Here is a 21,286-nt window from a genome sequence, read left to right on the forward strand (position 1 = left end):
AGAAGATATACAACAAGAAAATCAGGTAAAGCTTATCATTTTATTATTTACCATATTTTGTACAAATGTACCTCAATGTCATTGGATTTTAGGCAAATTAAATTTCTCATTATAATGGTAATTATTGGAACAAGTGATTATTCTGTAGAAACAACTGAAAACTTCATTAAATATATGTTATTGTAGATCATGTTCACTACTATATATTGGTAAAAATTTACCTTTGTCTTTTGTGTACAAATGTATTTCTTTACTTTTATGAATTTTATTATTCTTTTTCCACTAAATTCGGTGGATGGCACACATATGCACAGTTGTCCTGTGGCATATATATACATAACTTCAGAATGTTTTCAACATTAATTGCTTTTCTCTGGGAATTGAAATTTGGAAGCCCAAACACTTTAAAATGGTTCATCATATATTCTTTTGTAATTTCGTCATAGGGAAAATAATGTGTTTGTTCATCTATCATTTCAAATAATTGTGTGATGATCGCAAGAACAACTGTTTCTGAAGGCTTTGTGTTTGACCTGTATGCTAGAAAATAATTGATCAACCCATACATGATTTTGCCATTAATTCCAGTGTAACTCACAGTAAAGCTATTCCTCACTCTTACTCTTGTGTATTCCTTGGAGTGCATCACATTTCCATGGATTTTCAATCTCTTGAACCTAAACACAGTACCATTTGGTGGAAGATTTAAAAAGTTTGCTAAAGCAATGTTACAGTCCTGTGATATTGCTTCTGTACTTAATTCTATAATTCGTCCTAAGGCATAAATATTTTTCACAAGTTCTGTTGTTTTCCTTGAACCATTCCAATTGATTCTATCAAGAAAATGATCTGCCTTTGATCCAGTAACAACACAATTCTTTTTCAAATATGGCAATCCATGCATTATTGCCATGGAGTCAACTAGTTGACAATGAACAGATTGGGTTCCCTTCACCAAGTTCATCAAAAAGCCATTTGCATCTTCAAATGGGAAGCATGAATACCCCCAGATAGGACCTAGTTGTCTAACATTATCTGTTAAGTGTAGCAAAAGGTGAAAATTTAATGTTAGATATCGTGGTTCATACAGTCCTGTAAACGTAGCAACAAAATGTTCAAGAAGGTTTTCTGCACGGTCTAATTCTTGGAATTCAATAGAATCTTTTAACAGAATAAAAACTGCCTCGCTTAAAAGTAAAAAGTGAAAATAATATTCACTACTCAAAGCATTTAACAAAATAACTGGTCCATAAAAGAGTAAAAATGAACGGTATTCAGAAGCCTTCCAATATTTCAATTCAGATAAAGCCCTAGGTGGTCTAGTGATTGTTAATGGTGGTTTCAGGTTTAACATTTTTTGGTTGACCTCATCAAATTTGTTCCAAAAGCTAAATTTCTTTCTGCAGTTTTCTTTTGAAAACCACAAATTGATTAGGCGCTTTGTCACTCCAAGTAAAACACAATGCATATAATCTATACAATTACTTTTAACAAAATCATACATGCTTAGTTGCATAAACCAACAAGGTCCCTTGATGCCAAATTCAGGTTTTCCGTTATTGCAAGCTATTTCAGCAAATTGCATTGCTTCATCATGTGAACGTTTTGGTTCAGTTGGTCCATCAAAATTAAATGGAAACACATGACATACACCTTTTCCTGCCTGTTCAGTCTCACCTGTCTGTAAGCAATATGGACAGCTGTTTTTTCCATTGAATTGTATCATATTGTGAACAGTACATTTTGCAGGTAGATCAGCTGTACCAGAGAGAAGGAATCCCCGAAAGGTCATTGGCATATGGGCACCAGAATCATTTGTGATATCAATATGAATCCCATTTTCAAGTTGAAGGAAGTCGTCAATAAATGGCTGGAGAAATGTCATCATTTCTGGCTTTTTAGGTCCAATCCAAAGGCCAATAAGAAGCAAGTTTTCAGGATTTCTTCTCATCTTGTATGGAAGTTCATTAATGGATAGAAACAATGGCCACATGGATGATTTTGAACTTTTAAATAGAGGGACCCCATCTGTATTCCATGTAAATGTCAAATCATTTGGAGACAGATGTTTAGAAAAACTGGATGTTTTATAAAATTCTCCATCAGTAATATCTGTGATCTTCCCAAAGTTTTGTCTGGCTCTTTCAAATTGTGTTGCTATAACTTTTCTAAAGTCACTTTGTGCATATAATTTCTTCAGCTGTTCTATCAAAGATACTTCCACAAAAAAACTCCTTTCGTTCTTGTTTGAGAAAGTCCGGTTACATTTGGTGTTAGGACATGTGTCGCAGTCATCTGGAATTGATAGCAAACACTTACCACAGTAATGATGTTTGTTTGGTTTTATATGCAATTCCTGAAACCATTGTTTTAAATTGAACACAGTTTTAGGTAACAAATTGTCTTCTTTGCAATGGCATTCAATTAGATCCAGTAGCAATGAAAATCCTTCACCTGTCAGATTTTGTTTCTTTACATAATGCATTATTGCAAGAATGCTTTCTCCTAATGTGACTTGAGCACCGACATAAATAGGAAACTTATGAATATCCTCTTCGATATGAATCACAATCTGTAGATGTTATGATTTCCTCACATTCAGATTCTGAATCCAGGCACTGCTGGTACTCCATATCTGGTACAAAACTATTCTCTTCAGATGAATCAGAATCTGCTAATTGATCTATACATGATGTTTCATTAAAACTGCTGAACAAGGGTGTATCTCTTGATGATGTAGGAAAAGTTGGAAAATCTTTTGTAATAGACTGATCCAATACTTCAGGTGTTGGAACTACATGATCCGAAGCTTCCCTTTCTTTAACAGCATTTTTTAATTTTCTTGGTGCATTTTCAAAAGATGATCTGTTTGTCAAATAACATTTATAAGTCATTCCAGATTTGCGAAATCTTTTCCTCCCAATATTGTTATCTCCAGGTCCTGGATTCTGTTCCACTCCAGACAGGATGAGAAAGTAAAATATCAGTATCATATCACTGTTTTCTGACAAAAACAGGGGAGTAATCATAGCATTAATTCTGGTAACAACACCAACATTTAGATAGTACTTCCAAAACTGGCAATGTGAGGTTAACAGTTTCTTGTATTTTGAAGAAAGGTCTCCAATTTCCAAATATCCAACAGATGTCAGGAGTTCACAAAAAGATGTGCAATACTTGTTGGAATTTTGATCAGCATTGAATCCATGTTGAAAGATGACATTGACTAGTACTGCATCTGTCAAAAAGATAATAAACAAATTAAAATGAAAGTAAAATAAAATGTAAACAAATTCAGCATTCTTACAACATTTTTGTGAGAAAAAAATATATATAAGCTAACTAGTGATCATGAGGAAAAATTATTGCAATCAGAATTACTAAACCGTGACTTGAACCAGGGACCTAACTCTTAGACACTCAGCCTAGTCCAGCTACAAAAGCTTTAAGAATAGTCCACTTTAATCTATCATGAACTCTGTAGAACAAGCAACATTTAAATATGTAAAAAGTAAAATTATACAAAGCACAGCATTTAAATAGTGATGACTTATAACTGGTAAAAAAATCACTGTATATAACCCTCTTCACGCCCATTCTCAAACAGATCGCTAAATATAATGTAATTGTCATTTTTGATGGAATTAGCCAATGATAAAGAAGAAAACCAAGAGTCAATCATGCTACGAATCTTATCACTGCGTGCTCATTCATTGCATGTACGTACGATTTATGATGAGTCTGTAACTTTTATTATGTTTTCAGTTGTTTTTTTACTTAAGAAAATAACCCAAATCTTTGCAGGGACTATATTTTGTCACACACCACGGGAACGTCTTAACAGAACAATCCATTGTAATTTGAAAGAAAAAGTAGTAGGATTTATAAAGTATTTATATATATATGATTCATTTCCTTAAGATTTTTAGATAAGTTTTATTTCAATCGTCAGATCATTGCTCCTCTTCTTTGCCTCCGAGATCGTCGTCATGTGGCACATGTGGATTGGATATCGGATGCTCAATTCAATTCATTTATTTAAAATAGTAATATCCAGTTTCTTACAAGTAAACAAACAAAATAACAGGTCTAAACCAATTTACCTTCACTTATGGTCTTAAAATATATGATGTTTATCCGATCTCGTGGAAACAGAACCTCAACCGGAAGTTTGGATATTAATAGTAATATGCGGGAAGTAGACGGTTACTAAATGCGGAAATGAAAAAAAGAGGCTCGTTGAAATAAATAAAACATTTAAAAAAAACTTGCAAACTTTCAATATTGCGGTGAAAATAATGTATTACCATTATATACATTTATCTAGGAAATTTTGCGACACAGCATCTGTAGTCAAGTGTAGACTGATTCTCTAACATGGTCACCATAATGAACACTAAATTAATGAATTTTGCTTTCGTACCTTCCGTGGATGTTGGAATTGAAACGAATTCTTTGGTGTTGATATAGGCTAAACTCTGTTGACATTGTCCGAGAAAGCTGTTTTCTACAAATAGCAGTAGACAGAACGCGATCGGCACTAGGCCGATGCCTCGAGACACCATTTCGAGATTTTCGTTGTAACACGACACTTGAATGGATGTGGGGCATCACGGATACATTTGCAATAATTTCTCATGATTCTAAATAATAAGAGAATCTACTTAATTATTTAATGCTAGTTAAAAGTGACATAAGTTTTCCCAAAAAAAATCCTCAAATAAAATTACAAAACTAACTGTTTGTGAATATAAATATATTGGCTGTTTTCCAAATTTAGAAATGGTCGGTAAGTTTCGGCAAATTCTATCATCTCCGGAACTGATAACGCAACTGACCGGGTCAAGTTGACCACAGGGGGTTACCGAACACCATCTGTATCAAATTTCATAAGGAGTGCGCGCCACATGTACAGTGAACATCCGAAGATCCAAGATCCACTTTAGAAACGCAGTACAATCGCTATCCTTGTAAACATGTTTGCCGCAGTGTTTTTCAGTCAAGATGGAAAGTGTGAGTGTATGAATGTGAAAAAGATTAAGAAAATCTCAGGAGTTACCGGCCGCCAAACTTCCTATTCCTTGAACGAGCACGTGTTTGTTACTTTCAAGACAATGATGCTTGATGACGCGGGTCGAGAAAAGGAGAAGAATGTTGATTACGATGGAGTTGTACTTTACCAAAACAAAGGTAAGTGGTGTTAATCGCATAGCAATTCAAATTCTTACTGACTAAATAAAATCTTATTATATCATTGACGGTTTTTTTTTTTAAATCAGAACTGCCGAACTCTGCTACTGTGAATTCGAATTCAAAATTTCTTACTCGATACTTATGTATAGGCCATACATATAGGTCGAGTTCTACCATAGCGAGACATGTATAATCTACCTAAGATCGGAGGGAGATTTTGTTGAGTAACATCAAGCCATTTTACACGTGTTTTATCGACCAAATATTGATTACACGACGGAGAAAACCAATCCTGTTTTGCGCATGCGTTATTGTCGACATATTTTAATTCTAGCACATGTTCATAGTCATGATAGTTATTGTTATATAGACATAACTCTAGCTGTCCAGTTATTTATTACGGACCCGATAAAGCGTTAAAAAACACAGGAGACGAGTTTGATTAATATATAAACATACATTAAATTTGAAATCCGGAAAAAAGGTCCGTGATTTATTTTTATCTTAGCGAAATCAACTATCAGTTAAACGCTTGAGATTTATTCCTCCGAATTAAGCGTTTTTGTGATTCTGGTTATCGTAGAGAGCTGTTTTGATGCAGACGACGTTAGCAAAAATATTACGACTGGCACGTCTTAGTCTTAGGCCTACATGCAACAATTTTAACAGTTAACATCACGTTATAAAGGTATGCCTTAACTGCAATGCATTGTATAACATCGACCAGCTACCAATAACGGTTATTTTAATGAAGAGCATCTATTGTTAGGCTACTTCAACGATTGATTAAGACCTATTGTATTTCACGAGGCCTGAACAATTTGAAGAAATGGTGGCCTCACGCGCACCTTCTGCATTTGTTCTAGACATCGATTCAGAATATTGTAATTATCATATAAGTATCAAACTGTGCTATAGATAATTAGCAGGGCTTGTTCTCACTGGTTTGGGAAGGGGCCTTTTTGTCTCATTTTGGGAAGAAATTTGGTGAATTGGGAAAGACTTTTTCAGGAGTAAACTCCAAAATTTGGGAATTTGGCTTAAATATGAAATAATTTCAATAGGGAATGGGGCCCATTAACGGCCCCCAAAAGCCTCCAGAAAAAGCCCTGATTAGATATCTCTTGGGTATACAGTGATACTGATACATCAAAACAGTAAGCTGGACTCGGCGAAATCTGTCGGCCTGTTGACGGACAAGATGTAAAACTGGGGATTATTTATTAATATTCAGTAAATACTTTGATAATGTACTAATACAATCTTACTGGCAATATAGTTTGCGTAATGTATATATTTGTATGCATTCCTTTATCTGGTCTGTTCCATTTGAACTCATATGAATCTGCCAATCTGCTGTAGCTTGTAACTAATGTTTAATGAAATGATGACATTACATAAAGTTTAAATTCTTAACTTGTATTATTCTGATGGCATATATTTGGATGAATTTAGGAATGACATTACTTTTTTCTTTTCTTTAACACAAATGATTTGTATTGTGATCAATTAAAGGAATTTATGCCAACTTTGTTGTCTCGTTATATAATAATTAAAACACCACAAACTGTTCTTATAAAGATTACAATTTATATTTCTAGAGAAAGCAGCAGTGCTACGCTATATTGAAACACACAATCCTCCAGAGCGTGATGAAGATTTAGACCAGAAAACACTAGAAGACCTTTCGAACTCATTCAATGACCAATTAAATGATGGTAGTCAAACAGCAAAGAGAAAACCAAAAAAATCCAGTCGATTGCTGTCATTTGAGGAGGAAGAGGAGGCTGTTTCTTGTCCATCCACTCCACATAAGAAAAAAAAATCAAAGAATGATGACTTTGAAGACTCACCAGCAAAGTCAACAAGATCAAAGAAGTCCCCCAAAAAATCTACCATTAAGACTGGTGCTCTAACTGCAGAAACACAAAAGCTACAAGCTGCAGCATATTTCAAAAAAAAGCTACAGGTAAGTGAAAAATATCAATTAATTTTCTTCTTTCCTGAAGATTTTATGCAGTTATCTGATATATCTAATTAACAGATATGTAATATACACTTACAAAATATTACATATAAGATCTTAACTTGTCTGCATGCAGTTAAAATAATTTCCCTCACACACCTGAAAAACTTATTTTGATTCATGAAGCACAAAAGTATTAAATTTGTCTGGTAGTTTAGTATAGAATTTGTTACCTTGATTATTGAAAATATCAGCTGTGATTTTCGAATATCTCAGTTTTGAAGTAATTATCTGGGTTACAAACTTCTGTATTCTTCCTTTTAGAAAGATGTACCAACTCTTCCTCCACAAGACCAAGACCACATTGACAGCCGTAATCCATCGGTACTGCAGAGCCTAGACTTTTCAGAGGATCTGTGCATGGGTAAAAATAATCCTTTACCCATCGCAGATAACCAGAGAAATGGCCTGTCACAGGACTTTTGTATAAAAACAATGCCATTTAATCTACGACCTACTATAGAAATACAGAGCACTAGACACCAGGAAGAACCTCAACATCAGGAGCAACCCCGACTTCAGGAACAACCCAAATACCAGCGACAATCCCGACACCAGGATCAACAATCCCGACAACAGGATCAACCCAGACACCAGGATCAACAACCCAGACACCAGGATCAACAACCCAGACATCAGGATCAACAACCCAGACACCAGGATCAACAACCCGGACGTCAGGATCAACAACCCAGACATCAGGATAAACAACCCAGACACCAGGATCAACAATCCCGACATCAGGATCAACAATCCTGACATCAGGAACAGCCTCGACATCTGGAACAACCTCAACACCAGGAACAGCCTCGGCATCAGGAACAATCTCAACATCAGGAACATTCCCGAGTCCAGGAACAGCCTCGGCATCAGGAACAACCATGTTTCCAGGAACAACCTCAACACCAGGAACAACACCAATACCAGGAACAACAACAAATTGAGTTTTGGGACAACTATTCCTTATGTAAGCAACATTCAATAATTACTTTTCATAACCTCACATTATAATATACGTGTATGTTGGTGTCATGGATGTTACTTGCACCAATCTGCTGCTACTTTTTTCAAATTATTATTTTAATGCTGAATATTGTCTGGTTTGAAGTGTTCTAATATTATGTTAGCATAGATCTGCAAGACAATTAACCATAGCAACCAATCCTATTATATTGGTTCATGCGCACTTTATGACAGAATTGATAAATAATTATTCCACAGGTACTTTATTGTAGAATTTATCATTTCATTTTATAAACAAGTTTATTTTGTATCTACAGCATCAGCTGTTGGGCAAGGATATCGCTCTTTGTACGGTGGAGCCGATTTGGATTGCAACAATTGTACATCGTACAGAGCAACGATATCGAAAATGGAAACGGAGATAGAGGACTTAAAGGCAGAGAATGAAGCTTTGAAAAGTAAGTTATACCAATTTTTTTTTAACATTTTGGTGTTTGTATTTGTATTATCAAACTAAAGTTGTAACAGTCTATATGGCATATAATAATGCCTTGCATGACAATGTACTCTTTTACAATTACTGGTACTATATTGAAACAACGTCAGTTTGCTGAAATGCATTGGCGAGGGGTACAAGGGTTTATTGCTAGATACTTTTCATATTCAGTTATTTTTTATAAAGTTATAAAATATACTTAAATCAATGTACTTCAGTATTGAAATTTTCATCTCTTATTTCTTGTTCTTTTGTAGTGAACAAAGGAGCAGGAGACTCGGCATTGTTGGATGAGTTGCAAAGGCTTATCAACAGCCACAGAGGAAGCACTCCAACACCATCTAAAGGTTCTTTGTTTGCACCTATATCAACACCATTACGGTTGAGTGTGCAAAAGTCTCCTGCATCTGTTTCACCATTGACATCGCGAGCGGTTACACCTTCACACAAAGAGGTTGATTCCATTGAATCTGTGGACGATTATAAGACCTTTTTCGAACCAGCAGAGAATAAGGTAACCCCATTTTGTAAAATAATTTGTAATAAGGGTGTTTATTATTAGGGATTATAGGTTTATATTGAATGCGTCAAAATTGAATTATTTCTTTGAAAGGAATCTTACACAAGTTTCGATTAATGACAGTTTGTCAGATCTATTTGAAATATCAGCAAGCTTCTGAGGAAAAGATTATACAAATTTCTTCAATCTGGTATGAAATTGAAAGAGATATATTTCATTCACCATATATAACTAACATATCTTTGGAAACATTTCTGAAAATAACATTTTTGTATGATGACATGACATTTTGACCGACAACATAGCATAGCCGACACTCATATTACACATGGTAAAGAATTATAAAAAAAATAGAATTTGTCTTTCATATGAATAACTATACATGTACTCAATTTTACATATGTATGCAAACACATACATCATGTCATGATGAATTATTTAGTTCTGTTCACATTTATATAAACACAACTACATAATATATACTTACCAGGTTTTACCTTTTTCTTCAGATCAAACTCATAGAAGGCCATGATCTGTATATTGATGCCACAAAACTGCAGGCGATCAAAAGCAAAACAAAAAAAGACGCTCTGAAGATGGTTAGGGAGCTGGCAGCATACTTTTTCAAGCCATCCTACCTGGCAGCCCATTCAGCAACAGGACAAAAATCAGCGAAGTTAGGTTTGCCTCAAGAAATCATGACACCAATCAGAGGTAAATATACTGTGCAATAATAAAAACCTTATAATACATGAAATAAGTCCAAATCTTAAGTCAAAGATAAGGGTATATTCGAAGTTACCTCAATACTGCAATGATATTTTCACTCGCTTGTTTTAAAAGAAAAAAATTGCTGTTGGGTTAGTAGATTTATTTTAGGGAAAGTCAAAAATTTAATATACCTGTATATATGTAGTTTTCATTTGCTTTTTGTATTGTTCACATTATCAATAACATGCTAAATAGTATTTCCTTAATGCTGAAGTATTTTCAAATTTCAATTTCAGTTTTAGATTGAACCTGGTACTTTGAAGGCCCTGTTAAAAAAATGTAACTTTTTATTTCTTTTCAGATTACATGTCCCGAAACTTCAAATTCACAGACACCAATACAGTCATCAACAGAAAGTGCTTGGACACATTCAGACAACAACAAAAAACCTTAGCAAAACAATTTTGAGGGGAAAAATTGTTTAATTTGGACACACTTTTAAAGGATTTATATGGACACACTTTTTAAAGGAAATAATTCCAATTTCTTCTATATAAAGCTGCAATATTATGAAAATCAGTTATACTTTGTTGTGGTTCGTTTTTATATTTAGAGAATTGTATATCAATCCAAACTCAACTGAGGCAGCTGTTGAGGTTTACCTGCCAACCTTAACTTAAATCTGTCCAGGTTATTTAAAATCGTGTCATGCTTGCTTTAGGTATTCATATCCAGACCTCCTGAATTTATTAAATCTACCCAAAATTGATCTTTCATTCATTAGTTTATTAAACAAGTTTCCCATGGGCTTCACTAACATCGCTGTTGTGATGACTTTTGATGCCTTTGACCTCTAAGCACCTCTTTTTCCACTGCTTTATCAATGGTTTCCTCGAACCCACCCCTAATTTTCTGGACTGGCCCCCACCCGGATTTTCTTCCTCACGTGTGGAAAATTTCCTCATGTGAGGATATATTTCTCACGTGAGGATACATTCCTCACGTGAGGAATATTTCCTCACGTGAGGAATATTGATTTCCTCATGTGAGGAAAATTTTCCTCATGTGAGGATAATTTTCCACATGTGAAAATTTGTCCTCACGTGAGATTTCCTTTATATCTTACCACTTATGCAAATGTTCTAACATGGATTTCTAACCTCATTTGCATGTTAAAAATCACATGTGAATCTCACATGAGAATCTCATGTGAGATTCACATGTGAATTAGGTTAGGAAATTTCTGTATGGGTCACAATGAACTCTTCACCACAACATCTTAATTGTGTTAATACTCCTTCACAACAGCTGTCACCATCCTTAAATGACCATAGATGTTGATACCCAAAATACATTTTTAATTATGTCCATCTATTGTATTTAAAAGATATTGCTTTAGAATACATATCAAAAACAGAGTGAGCAAGACCAATATGCCTTTTGTTTTGGGCTAAAAAAAAAGAATAGAAAAAAATTCATAAGATCATGCTAATATAACCATATGAGTACACAAAATTGCTCATTAGAAGTGTATGGCATTGTAAAAATTCATTCCATAATCTTGTTTGAGTACTGGCATTTGGACAAACTTGAAAAGCTAATTTGTGATGCAATAGTGGTACACGTGAACTTTGGGTGACAAACTTGTTTCTATATACACTTCAATATAATCTACTTTTGATATGACAGCCAAAAGTGAAGATACTTCATCTTAGATTTTAATTAATGAATAAAATGTTTCTTTGGTGATATGTCAACTGTCACCTTACAATGTAATGTCTTTATAATAGTCACTCTGTGATGTATTATACCAGTCAATAATCACTCTGTGATGTATTATACTGGTAAATAGTCATACTGTGATGTATTATACTGGTAAATAGTCATTCTGTGATGTATTATACCAGTCAATAATCACTCTGTGATGTATTATACCAGTCAATAGTCACTCTGTGATGTATTATACCAGTCAATAATCACTCTGTGATGTATTATACCAGTCAATAATCACTCTGTGATGTATTATACCAGTAAATAGTCACTCTGTGATGTATTATACTGGTAAATAGTCATACTGTGATGTATTATACCAGTAAATAGTCATACTGTGATGTATTATACCAGTAAATAGTCATACTGTGATGTATTATACCAGTCAATAATCACTCTGTGATGTATTATACCAGTAAATAGTCACTCTGTGATGTATTATACTGGTAAATAGTCACTCTGTGATGTATTATACTGGTAAATAGTCACTCTGTGATGTGTCATACCAGTAAATAGTCATACTGTGATGTATTAAGTCACTCTGTGATGTATTATACCAGTCAATAATCACTCTGTGATGTATTATACCAATCAATAGTCACTCTGTGATGTGTGATACCAGTAAATAGTCACTCTGTGATGTGTGATACCAGTAAATAGTCACTCTGTGATGTATGATACCAGTAAATAGTGACTCTGTGATGTATTATACCAATCAATAGTCACTCTGTGATGTATTGTACCAGTCAATAATCACTCTGTGATGTATTATACCAGTAAATAGTCATACTGTGATGTATTGTACTGGTAAAAAGTCACTCTGTGATGTATTATACCAGTAAATAGTCATACTGTGATGTATTATACCAGTAAATAGTCATACTGTGATGTATTATACCAATCAATAGTCACTCTGTGATGTATTGTACCAGTCAATAGTCACTCTGTGATGTATTATACCAGTAAATAGTCATACTGTGATGTATTGTACTGGTAAAAAGTCACTCTGTGATGTATTATACCAGTCAATAGTCATACTGTGATGTATTGTAGACTGGATTCCAGTAAATAATTTACCATTGAAGAGATTTATTTAAAGTATTCTTACAAATTTTGATCATTCTCATTGAAATTTGAATTTAGGAGTTATTGCTCTTTGGTTTAATTGCAATATTCAAATTTCGATTGAACTATATTGTATTTTAAACTTTTTTTGACTTTATTGCATGAATATATTTCACAAAATGTCATTTTGTTTTAAAAATTCTTGTAACATAAAGATTTTCATTTTTATACATGTGTACTTTTTAGTTCAACACGAAGCACACCATACACATTCCAATCACTAGTACTGATACATAGTTATATCAATTTTGTAGAATTTCAGCCAGAACCAGGCCCTTCGGTCCTTTTACAGAGTATTGTCCACCAATGTGGCTGATAATGGCAAAGATTTCATATCTACATTTGAAGGTAAGTTATTGTCAGACAATAATCAAACATACTTTTTGTACTGCATACAAAATTGTCCATGTTTTGAGTGTAACAAATCAAGGAAATTATGAAAAATGTACATACCAAAATATCCCTTGAATTTACCCTTGTTTTCAAGGGTCAACCTGACATTTCATTCTGAGAGATTGGTAACACTGTGAAATCGGTAGGGTAATGCTGACCCTAAGTATTCCCCATATTTAATGTAGGTCTTATTAATTCAACAACAACAACAAAACAAAAAAAACAGAAACTCAGACATACCATACATGTATAAGTTTGTATATTTTCAGGGAATGACTTAAAGATGTTATCATGCATGCTCTTATGTAACTCATAGGATTTAAGTTTGGCAATGAACATATAATGTACTATTGATTACAGTGCTGTGTAAATCCTTATAGAAGCAAACTTTTCTTGGCAAATAAGAATCTGAAATGCCTTTACAATTAAAAAAAAAACATCAAGGTGAAGGTAAGTGAAATTATATAAATCGGCAACTTGAGATGTTTTGTTGCAGAAGAACTACCTTGTCAAAGTTTATTACTTGACAGTATCATTCCCAAGAAGATATATTTTGCTAGACTTTTTTTTTGAAAATAAGTTATATATTTTTCCCGTCTAAAACATAAAACAGACAGGTTGCTGTTCTATGAATAAATAAATAAACAGACAGGTCAACTGTAAAGTTTGTATGTAAATTTGTGCAGAAATCTGATTTGATATAGATCTGTCAAATCTTAAAGGATAATTTATCAAATCTATAATCAAATGGTTTGTACAGGAGTTTTTATCTACGTGATCTTTCAGCCATAAAATACCCTTTTTATGGAGTCCAGTGGCACCCAGAGAAGGTCCCATATGACTGGGATCTTGGAGATGCGTTGACCCACACCAAGAGAGGTGTGAAGGTTACACAGTATTTTGCTGACTTCTTCGTTGAAGAATGTAAGTTCAACAACTATTTACTAGAGTATTTATTTGTCCAATTTGCACATTAGTTGACTCCTTATTCTAACCATCTTTGCTAGCAAAGGCTTCTGATTGCGTTTCAATCCATAGCTGTGGAGTTTAAGGCTATCAGAAGCCTTGGCTAGCGAAGATGTATACTAAATATAATTGTATGTACATTTTTGTGTATCAAAAAAGTTATTAGGTCCATTTCTAATTGGTGTCTAGACAGTCATTCCATCAGAAAGCAGGAAATACAAATGCATTGTCTCAGAGAATATCAAAAGTAATTCCAGAACTTTCAAAATAATTCCATTCATTGACAAGCATTTTTGTTCGGTGCTCCTTTGAAAATTTAGTTATCAAATGAAACATGAAAATTACCTTACAGCAGAACATGAAATGTTCATGGTATATTAACGTTTGTTGTTTTGTATTGTCGAGTGTATTTTTTATTGTTATATTATTTGGGCATGGGCTAACCACGAAAGTTTGTGCCCTCAAAATATTTTGAAAGCTCCTAACTACGAAAGAATACACGCAATAGGTTAGTCATATCTTAGTTTTTGACCTACTTTGAATTCTTTCTAATATCGTTATCCATTATGCATATTATTTAAAAATAATTTATATTTATAGATTTAACCTAGCTTAAAACAAGCATTCTTATTGGCTTAGAAATCGTGTCATCGGACAAACAAAATGACATCTCAGTTTATAACATCGCTTTTGATAGGCTGATTCAATGGTGCAATAACTTCTTAATAAAAGAGAATTTCCAAAGCAGTAGTGTACTTTAGATTTAATTATAAGGACTAACTTGACTATATTTTATTATGTTATGTAGCTTTTACACATAAAACCGGAGCGTGCTGTCATCACAAAATGCACTCCATTTTTTTTTGTATTATGGCTCCATGGCGTAAAAATATATTCAATTTGATGCTGAATTAAAGGTGTAATCAACCTTTGTGTCTTTCCTACTGGGGGTATGTACATATATTAAGACATGAATGTAATGTTAAACTATAGGTATTAATAAGCTATAAGAAGTGAGCCCAACACGATAGTTCGTCCTTATATCCGTTGGTTATTCTGGAGTGTTGTTGACATGTTTCGGCTCAAGGGTAACTTGTCATCAGAACCACTAGAGCCGAAGCATGTAAACAGTGAACAGGGCCCAGTTGTTCAAAAAGTGATTAGCCTAATCACTTGATTAGTGAAAATCTCATTTCTCCTTTACTTAAAAATCTGTGTATATATATTCCTTAAAATAGGCAGGCAGGAAGAGACTGATGAGTGCTATAGTTTTATAAACTTTTGTCAAATTAGTTTTACAAGAAACGATTTAATCATGATTTTAAAATTGTTGTTAAACTGTTAATTAGCCTAATCACCTTTTGAACAACAGGACCCTGGGATAGACAACGGGCATATGGAAATATATTGTGTTGAGCTCCATTCTTATAGCTTATTACCTGTTTTTTTAGGGAGATATCTTTATACTATCATATCCATGGCAGGTCATCAGGATTTCAAAGACTTTATTTTTACCATGAAGGACGCTGTGCCAACAGCCCCCCTGTAGTGATTATTGGTATCAATCTTTCGACATTGTTTAACTGTACATGTATGTAGGAAGCTTTTAAGAGTAGCCACACTTCCCGGACATAGACACCGAGTTATCAGTATTAATCTTTTGACATTGTTTAACTCTATATTGTAAAAGTGTGACCACCACTTCCCGGATATAGACACCGAGTTATCAGTATTAATCTTTCGACATTGTTTAACTGTAGGTAGGAAAAATTGGCCTGTTTAACTGTAGGTAGGAAAAGTGGCCAACACTTCCCGGACATAGACACCGAGTTATCAGTATTAATCTTTTGACATTGGTTAACTCTATATTGTAAGAGTGTGGCCACTACTTCCCGGACATAGACACCGAGTTATCAGTATTAATCTTTCAACATTGTTTAACTGTAGGTAGGAAGAGTAGCCACCACTTCCCCGACATAGACACCGAGTTATCTACTCTCATCAACAACTACCATCCTCACTTCTCAAAGGACAAACGTTTCCAGGAGCACTACTACTTCAACTTTACCCATCCTCATCTCATTCTGTGACGTGTTTTTGTATCCGATTTCCATGCAACCAAGTGTGTATCTCGGTATGTTAAATATTATCAACATCTGAAATGATATTTTCATGCATGTAAATTTGCTTTGAAAAACTGTGTAATATAAACTATAGTTGAACAACGCTATCTCAAGAATACGTGGAAGACAATACGTGGAAATATCCCGAGTATTCGAAGTACACATAACTGAGTTTATTTTACATCGATTTTAACGTTTGGAACTGAATGTTTACTTCAGGTTAATGCAGGGTCCTCAAGTTTGAGATAAAGAAGTTTGGCTGTTCATTGCCAGCAAATCATTTGTAACTTTGCGAGGGCTTGTTGATAAGTTGTCATATTGAAGGATTTGACTTTTGACGGACATATTGTATCATTTTTCAACATAATCTCCTTCAGTATCTATACACTTTTGCCAGCGGTGTTTAGGGGCCTCGATGCCACTTTTATAGAACTCCTTTTCTTGGCTGTTCAGAATGTCATCGTTTGCATGTTAGGGTTAGGGTGCCTAAAATAGCTGTTTTCAGTTTTGGAAATAGATGAAAGTCTGATGGAGCGAGATCAGGTGAATAGGGCAGATGCTCAATCAATTTAAAGCCACTATATATCGCTAACGGCAGCCATAGCAATGACAGACTCTTTCACACTAATCGATTTTGTCCATTTCGCAAAAGCTGCTTGTCTTGTTTACTTTACAGTGCTACCCCGTCGATACAAAAACTAACCAAATGAGACCAGTCCTTGGGTACACGGCCCTATAAGGTCGCAGAATAGTATGACTTAAAAAGAACATCATTGAGTACCTCCTTCAATACTAGACTCACAACTTATCAATGAGCCCTCGTAAGTTTAATAATAATAATAATATGATTTAAGAAACTCATATTGTTACAATAGAAGAAGCATTCCATTGTTAACAGTATACTGTTTACCTATTGATGATCAATTGTATTTAATTTCCACTACCATACTCATTCTTTATGTCAATTCATTATTTTTATAATTTTATCTGGCTTGATTTTTTTTATGAAAACATACCAAACTGCCAAAATGCATTTATTTGCGTGATCTGTGGAATGTTGATCTCACTATATATTTGTTGCATTTAGGTCCTCGTTTGTCAAAATACATTGTATGGAAAATATGGAGATATATGAATCTTGAAACTTTATTAAGGTATATTTAGTTTTAACACTCCCTGAACCAGTGAGCTTATGAAAATGAGTTTGTCGTCTGTAAAACTTTATTTAACATTATTGCAGAACACCACTTTGAATTTTGACAATACATATTCGTTTGGATCAATATTTGGTGAATGGGATTTAATGTTGTATGAAAGAAAGGAACAACATCTGTGAGGACAGAGAGACCAAATGCAGAAATAGGCCTGGAGAGATATATCATTAAAAGATTTCATTTTCTCTGAGGTCTTAGATAAATGGATGGGATCTGAATTGTCTGCAACATGTAGCAGAGCGTTTGCATCATTTGAGGGCGATGGTGCAGGGCCCAATTGGGGAAATTAAGCGAGACGTTTTCGATCCCTTCCCTCTTTTTAAACTGAGGGACTTTGAGCAAAGTCGTCCGAAGCATTATGAGGTTAAGGGGATTCAGTGTTTTATAATCTGAACCAAAGGTAAAAAAAACCAGAGGCTTTGTGGTGTCAGAGGAAGAGAGTGCTAGCGCTATGGTGAAAAGAGGGCAATATTAAAGGAATTTTTTTCAAAATTTTGATTGGCATTTAAATAAGTGATAAGGAATCAATTTTTTTTTTCATCTGAGAGTCTATCCAACTTGCGGAATAGTGACAGTTCAGAATTGAGAAACATAGGTAAATTTTCCATGATTATTTTTGGAGCTATGAAATTCAATGATGTATGGTTTAAGAAAACGATGTCCCCAAGCTGCTGATATGTAGATCCCCACATCGGAAAATGTTATATTACTAATTGTTTGATATCCAGTAGAGCAACGCTGGTTCTTTAGGGTTTCCTAGAAAATATCAGTTTTTAAGATGCTATTTCCCCCCATTTTTTATTGAAAATGCAATGGGAGCGTTAGCACGAGAGAGTTCTAGGCGACAAGAATGAAATCTTTGAAGTTTTGGATGACCTGAATAAAATTGAAGGGAATTAAGACCATCTTCTGACTAGTTTTCTATGATACTGTGAAAATTGCAATTGTAAATATTGGGCCTCTTGTGTCCCTACAAATTAATGAGCAACTTCTTAGTAAACCTGTAATAGATTGTTCTATTGAAATCGATTCCAATGTTTGTCGATGATTTGTGGAATTTACCCAGAAGAAATTGCTATAATAATATAGGAATTATCAATTACATTATATTTAGTTCTTTTTTATTAAATTACAAGAACACTGAAATCGAAGAGAATAGATCAGTCGCTTTAAGATTTGTTTGTATCAAATTTGTAAATGAAATGGTACTCTTAATATAGATTAAAAACAGCAGTGTAAAGTATATTTTTTTAATTTGGTATGTACACTGATGCTTCACTACTGGTATGTCTTTCATTACACCTTTGAAAACCATCGTCTCATATATATATATATATTGATCATTACATTTTCTGATGGATGATTTTATCATCTGAGAAAATATTTATCATATTCATATTTAACAGTTTACAAGTTCTAAATCCACAACGAAACACGAAAACAAGGCTACGTATAGCATCATACTTGTTAAAAGCATTTGCGATTTTTTTGCATGAACTTCACTTGTACATACTCATTGCACATTTATGGTGCAATATGTATGTATTTCTACATTTTGATTCATTAAAATAATGTAGATGGCATTGTAAAAGCATTTTGTTGGGCCGATGATATGCAATAATACTTTTTAGGAATTAGTCAGTATGGTTTCGTCATTATGTCAACATTCCTTGTTACCTCTATTCATGAATGGATAAGTCGTACAAGCTTGACGGATGTTTATACTTTGCGAGACTGTAGCATATTGCGCAGTTAAATACATTTTTTAACAAATAAAATATCTATTTTCAGTATATTGCTTCGTTGGATTGTTTGTATTAAACTTAATTAAACTTACACCAAACAATGTGATACTTATATAAAATAATATAAAAAATACTTTCCAGAACTTTTCAGGATTGAGGAACTTGCATATATATTATATATATATTTATTTTATCTATAAACAGATATTGAACTACCTGATGATTGATCTGTGGTAGTTCTTAACTGCATATTGGTATCAGTTGGTATCATATTGGTATCAGATGGTATCATATTGGTATCATATTGGTATCAGATGGTATCATATTGGTATCAGTTTGTATCATATTGGTATCAGTTGGTATCATATTGGTATCAGATGGTATCATATTGGTATCATATTGGTATCAGATGGTATCATATTGGTATCAGTTTGTATCATATTGGTATCAGTTGGTATCATATTGGTATCAGATGGCATCATATTGGTATCATATTGGTATCAGTTGGTATCATTGGTATCATATTGGTATCATATTGGTATCAGTTGGTATCATATTGGTATCAGTTGGTATCATATTGGTATCAGATGGTATCAGTTGGTATCATATTGGTATCAGTTGGTATATTGGTTTCAGTTGCTGGTTTTGATGTTCATGGACACTTTGCAAAGAAACCACCTATACATCGTAAATAAAGATGTAGCTATAAAAGTACCTTGTAAATTAAATAATTGTGAGGATATTTAATCACAAAAACGTATTTAAAAAAAATAAGAGTTCTGATTCCGTAAGTGAAATGAAGTTTGATGTGTTCGATATTGCGTATTGTTCCGTTGTCACTACATCATCACCCATTTTAAGAACATGAGTTCACTTGGAAGTTATCAAGATATGCGTGGCAGGTATCGTTAAGGAAGAAGCAGAAACTTCCATTTTCGAAAGACCTGATTTTCAACAGAATGTGTACATGTATATTTCCACCTTTTTATTCGTTTTTTGACCTCGGTTTATATTTTTCCAGGTCATGAAATATGCAAGTAACGCAATTACTTCCGCTTTAAAGCGCGATAATTATCTCGTTAAAACGAGTAAGTTATCTCGTTATAACGCGATAATTATGTCGTTAAAACTAGTTATCTCGTTAAAACGCGATAATCATCTCGTTAAAACGAGTTAACTATCTCGTTAAAACGCTATAATTACTTGTTAAAACGCTCATTACGACTATCTCCGAGTAGAACTTGTTTATCGATATGTCGATTCAATTTGACATTACTACTTTCAGACAGACTGATTAGAAACAAAATAACATAACATGTTTAACGAGATAACTAACACGTTTTAATAAGAAAACTAAGGCGTTTTAACGAGATAACTATCGAGTTTTTACGAGATACATATTTTTATTTTGCTTTTCAAAATGAACCGAATAGGCTTTCGTACTTTAATCCATAACATGTAATTACACGTGGGTTAAATTTTAGGTCACCCGAGTCTAAATTACCTATTCTAACCGCTTTTTGCGTCTTCCGTCCTGTAATAGTTTACGTTTTTGACTTCTTCACCAAAACTGCCGAACCAAATTAAAATTTGGCAGGAAGCTAGCTTCCATCCATGGCCAAAGGTCAACCAAAAATGCTAATTATATGGTCCTGACCCACCAGGGGCTTATGGACAGGGCCAAAAAGGATCAAGTTGACTAAATTTTCAAAAATCTTCTTCCTTCTCAACTCCCAATCAAGAATCAAATACTTTTCACAGATCGAAAGGTCTGAAGGTCCTTCATCAAAATTGTGAATTGCATGACCCATGAGTCTTTGAATTCCCATTTGGAAGGGGGGGGGGGGGGGGGGGGGGGGGGGGGGGTTAAAGTGTTGTTTAGTTTATATAGGGATATAGGGAAATGACATTTTTGAGCATTATTTGTTCCAATTGCCATTGGAAATAATACAAACTTGGTTAGAATGAACAGTATGGGGATATGGGATGTATGTTGAATAGTACGTGTATGTTGGAACTGACTGACCCCAGGGGCTTATGG

At 34.0% G+C, this 21,286-nt stretch overlaps 3 protein-coding genes across 5 annotated transcripts in view; 2 read left to right on the forward strand and 1 right to left on the reverse strand.

Annotated features, from left to right (window-relative positions):
• Positions 1-16,700, forward strand: part of LOC117333501 (gamma-glutamyl hydrolase-like) — a 26,266-nt gene extending 9,566 nt beyond the window's left edge. For both annotated transcript variants that reach the window (XM_033892821.1, XM_033892830.1), the window contains exons 8-10: positions 13,059-13,152; positions 13,984-14,121; positions 16,111-16,700. In XM_033892821.1, coding sequence (XP_033748712.1) covers positions 13,059-13,152; positions 13,984-14,121; positions 16,111-16,253 — 375 coding nt within the window. In that variant the 3' untranslated portion in view covers positions 16,254-16,700. The remainder of the gene's footprint in view (positions 1-13,058; positions 13,153-13,983; positions 14,122-16,110) is intronic.
• Positions 27-4,534, reverse strand: LOC117333331. 2 transcript variants are annotated; one of them, XM_033892582.1, is made up of 2 exons: positions 4,424-4,534; positions 27-3,238 (listed from the first exon to the last, which is right to left on the reverse strand). In XM_033892582.1, the coding sequence occupies exon 2, from the start codon at positions 2,483-2,485 to the stop codon at positions 269-271; it is 2,217 nt and encodes a 738-aa protein (XP_033748473.1). In that variant the 5' UTR covers positions 2,486-3,238; positions 4,424-4,534; the 3' UTR covers positions 27-268. The 2 variants fall into 2 exon arrangements, with proteins under 2 accessions (XP_033748473.1, XP_033748482.1); XM_033892591.1 differs by lacking the exon at positions 4,424-4,534 and adding an exon at positions 4,104-4,143.
• LOC117333494 (RNA polymerase II degradation factor 1-like) lies at positions 4,556-8,180 on the forward strand. The gene is made up of 3 exons (XM_033892812.1): positions 4,556-5,190; positions 6,795-7,162; positions 7,484-8,180. The coding sequence occupies exons 1-3, from the start codon at positions 4,977-4,979 to the stop codon at positions 7,976-7,978; spliced, it is 1,077 nt and encodes a 358-aa protein (XP_033748703.1). The 5' UTR covers positions 4,556-4,976; the 3' UTR covers positions 7,979-8,180.
• Positions 16,701-21,286: the final 4,586 nt, after the last annotated feature.

Source organism: Pecten maximus, chromosome 1, assembly GCF_902652985.1.
Source record: "Pecten maximus chromosome 1, xPecMax1.1, whole genome shotgun sequence".
NCBI lineage: Eukaryota > Metazoa > Mollusca > Bivalvia > Pectinida > Pectinidae > Pecten > Pecten maximus.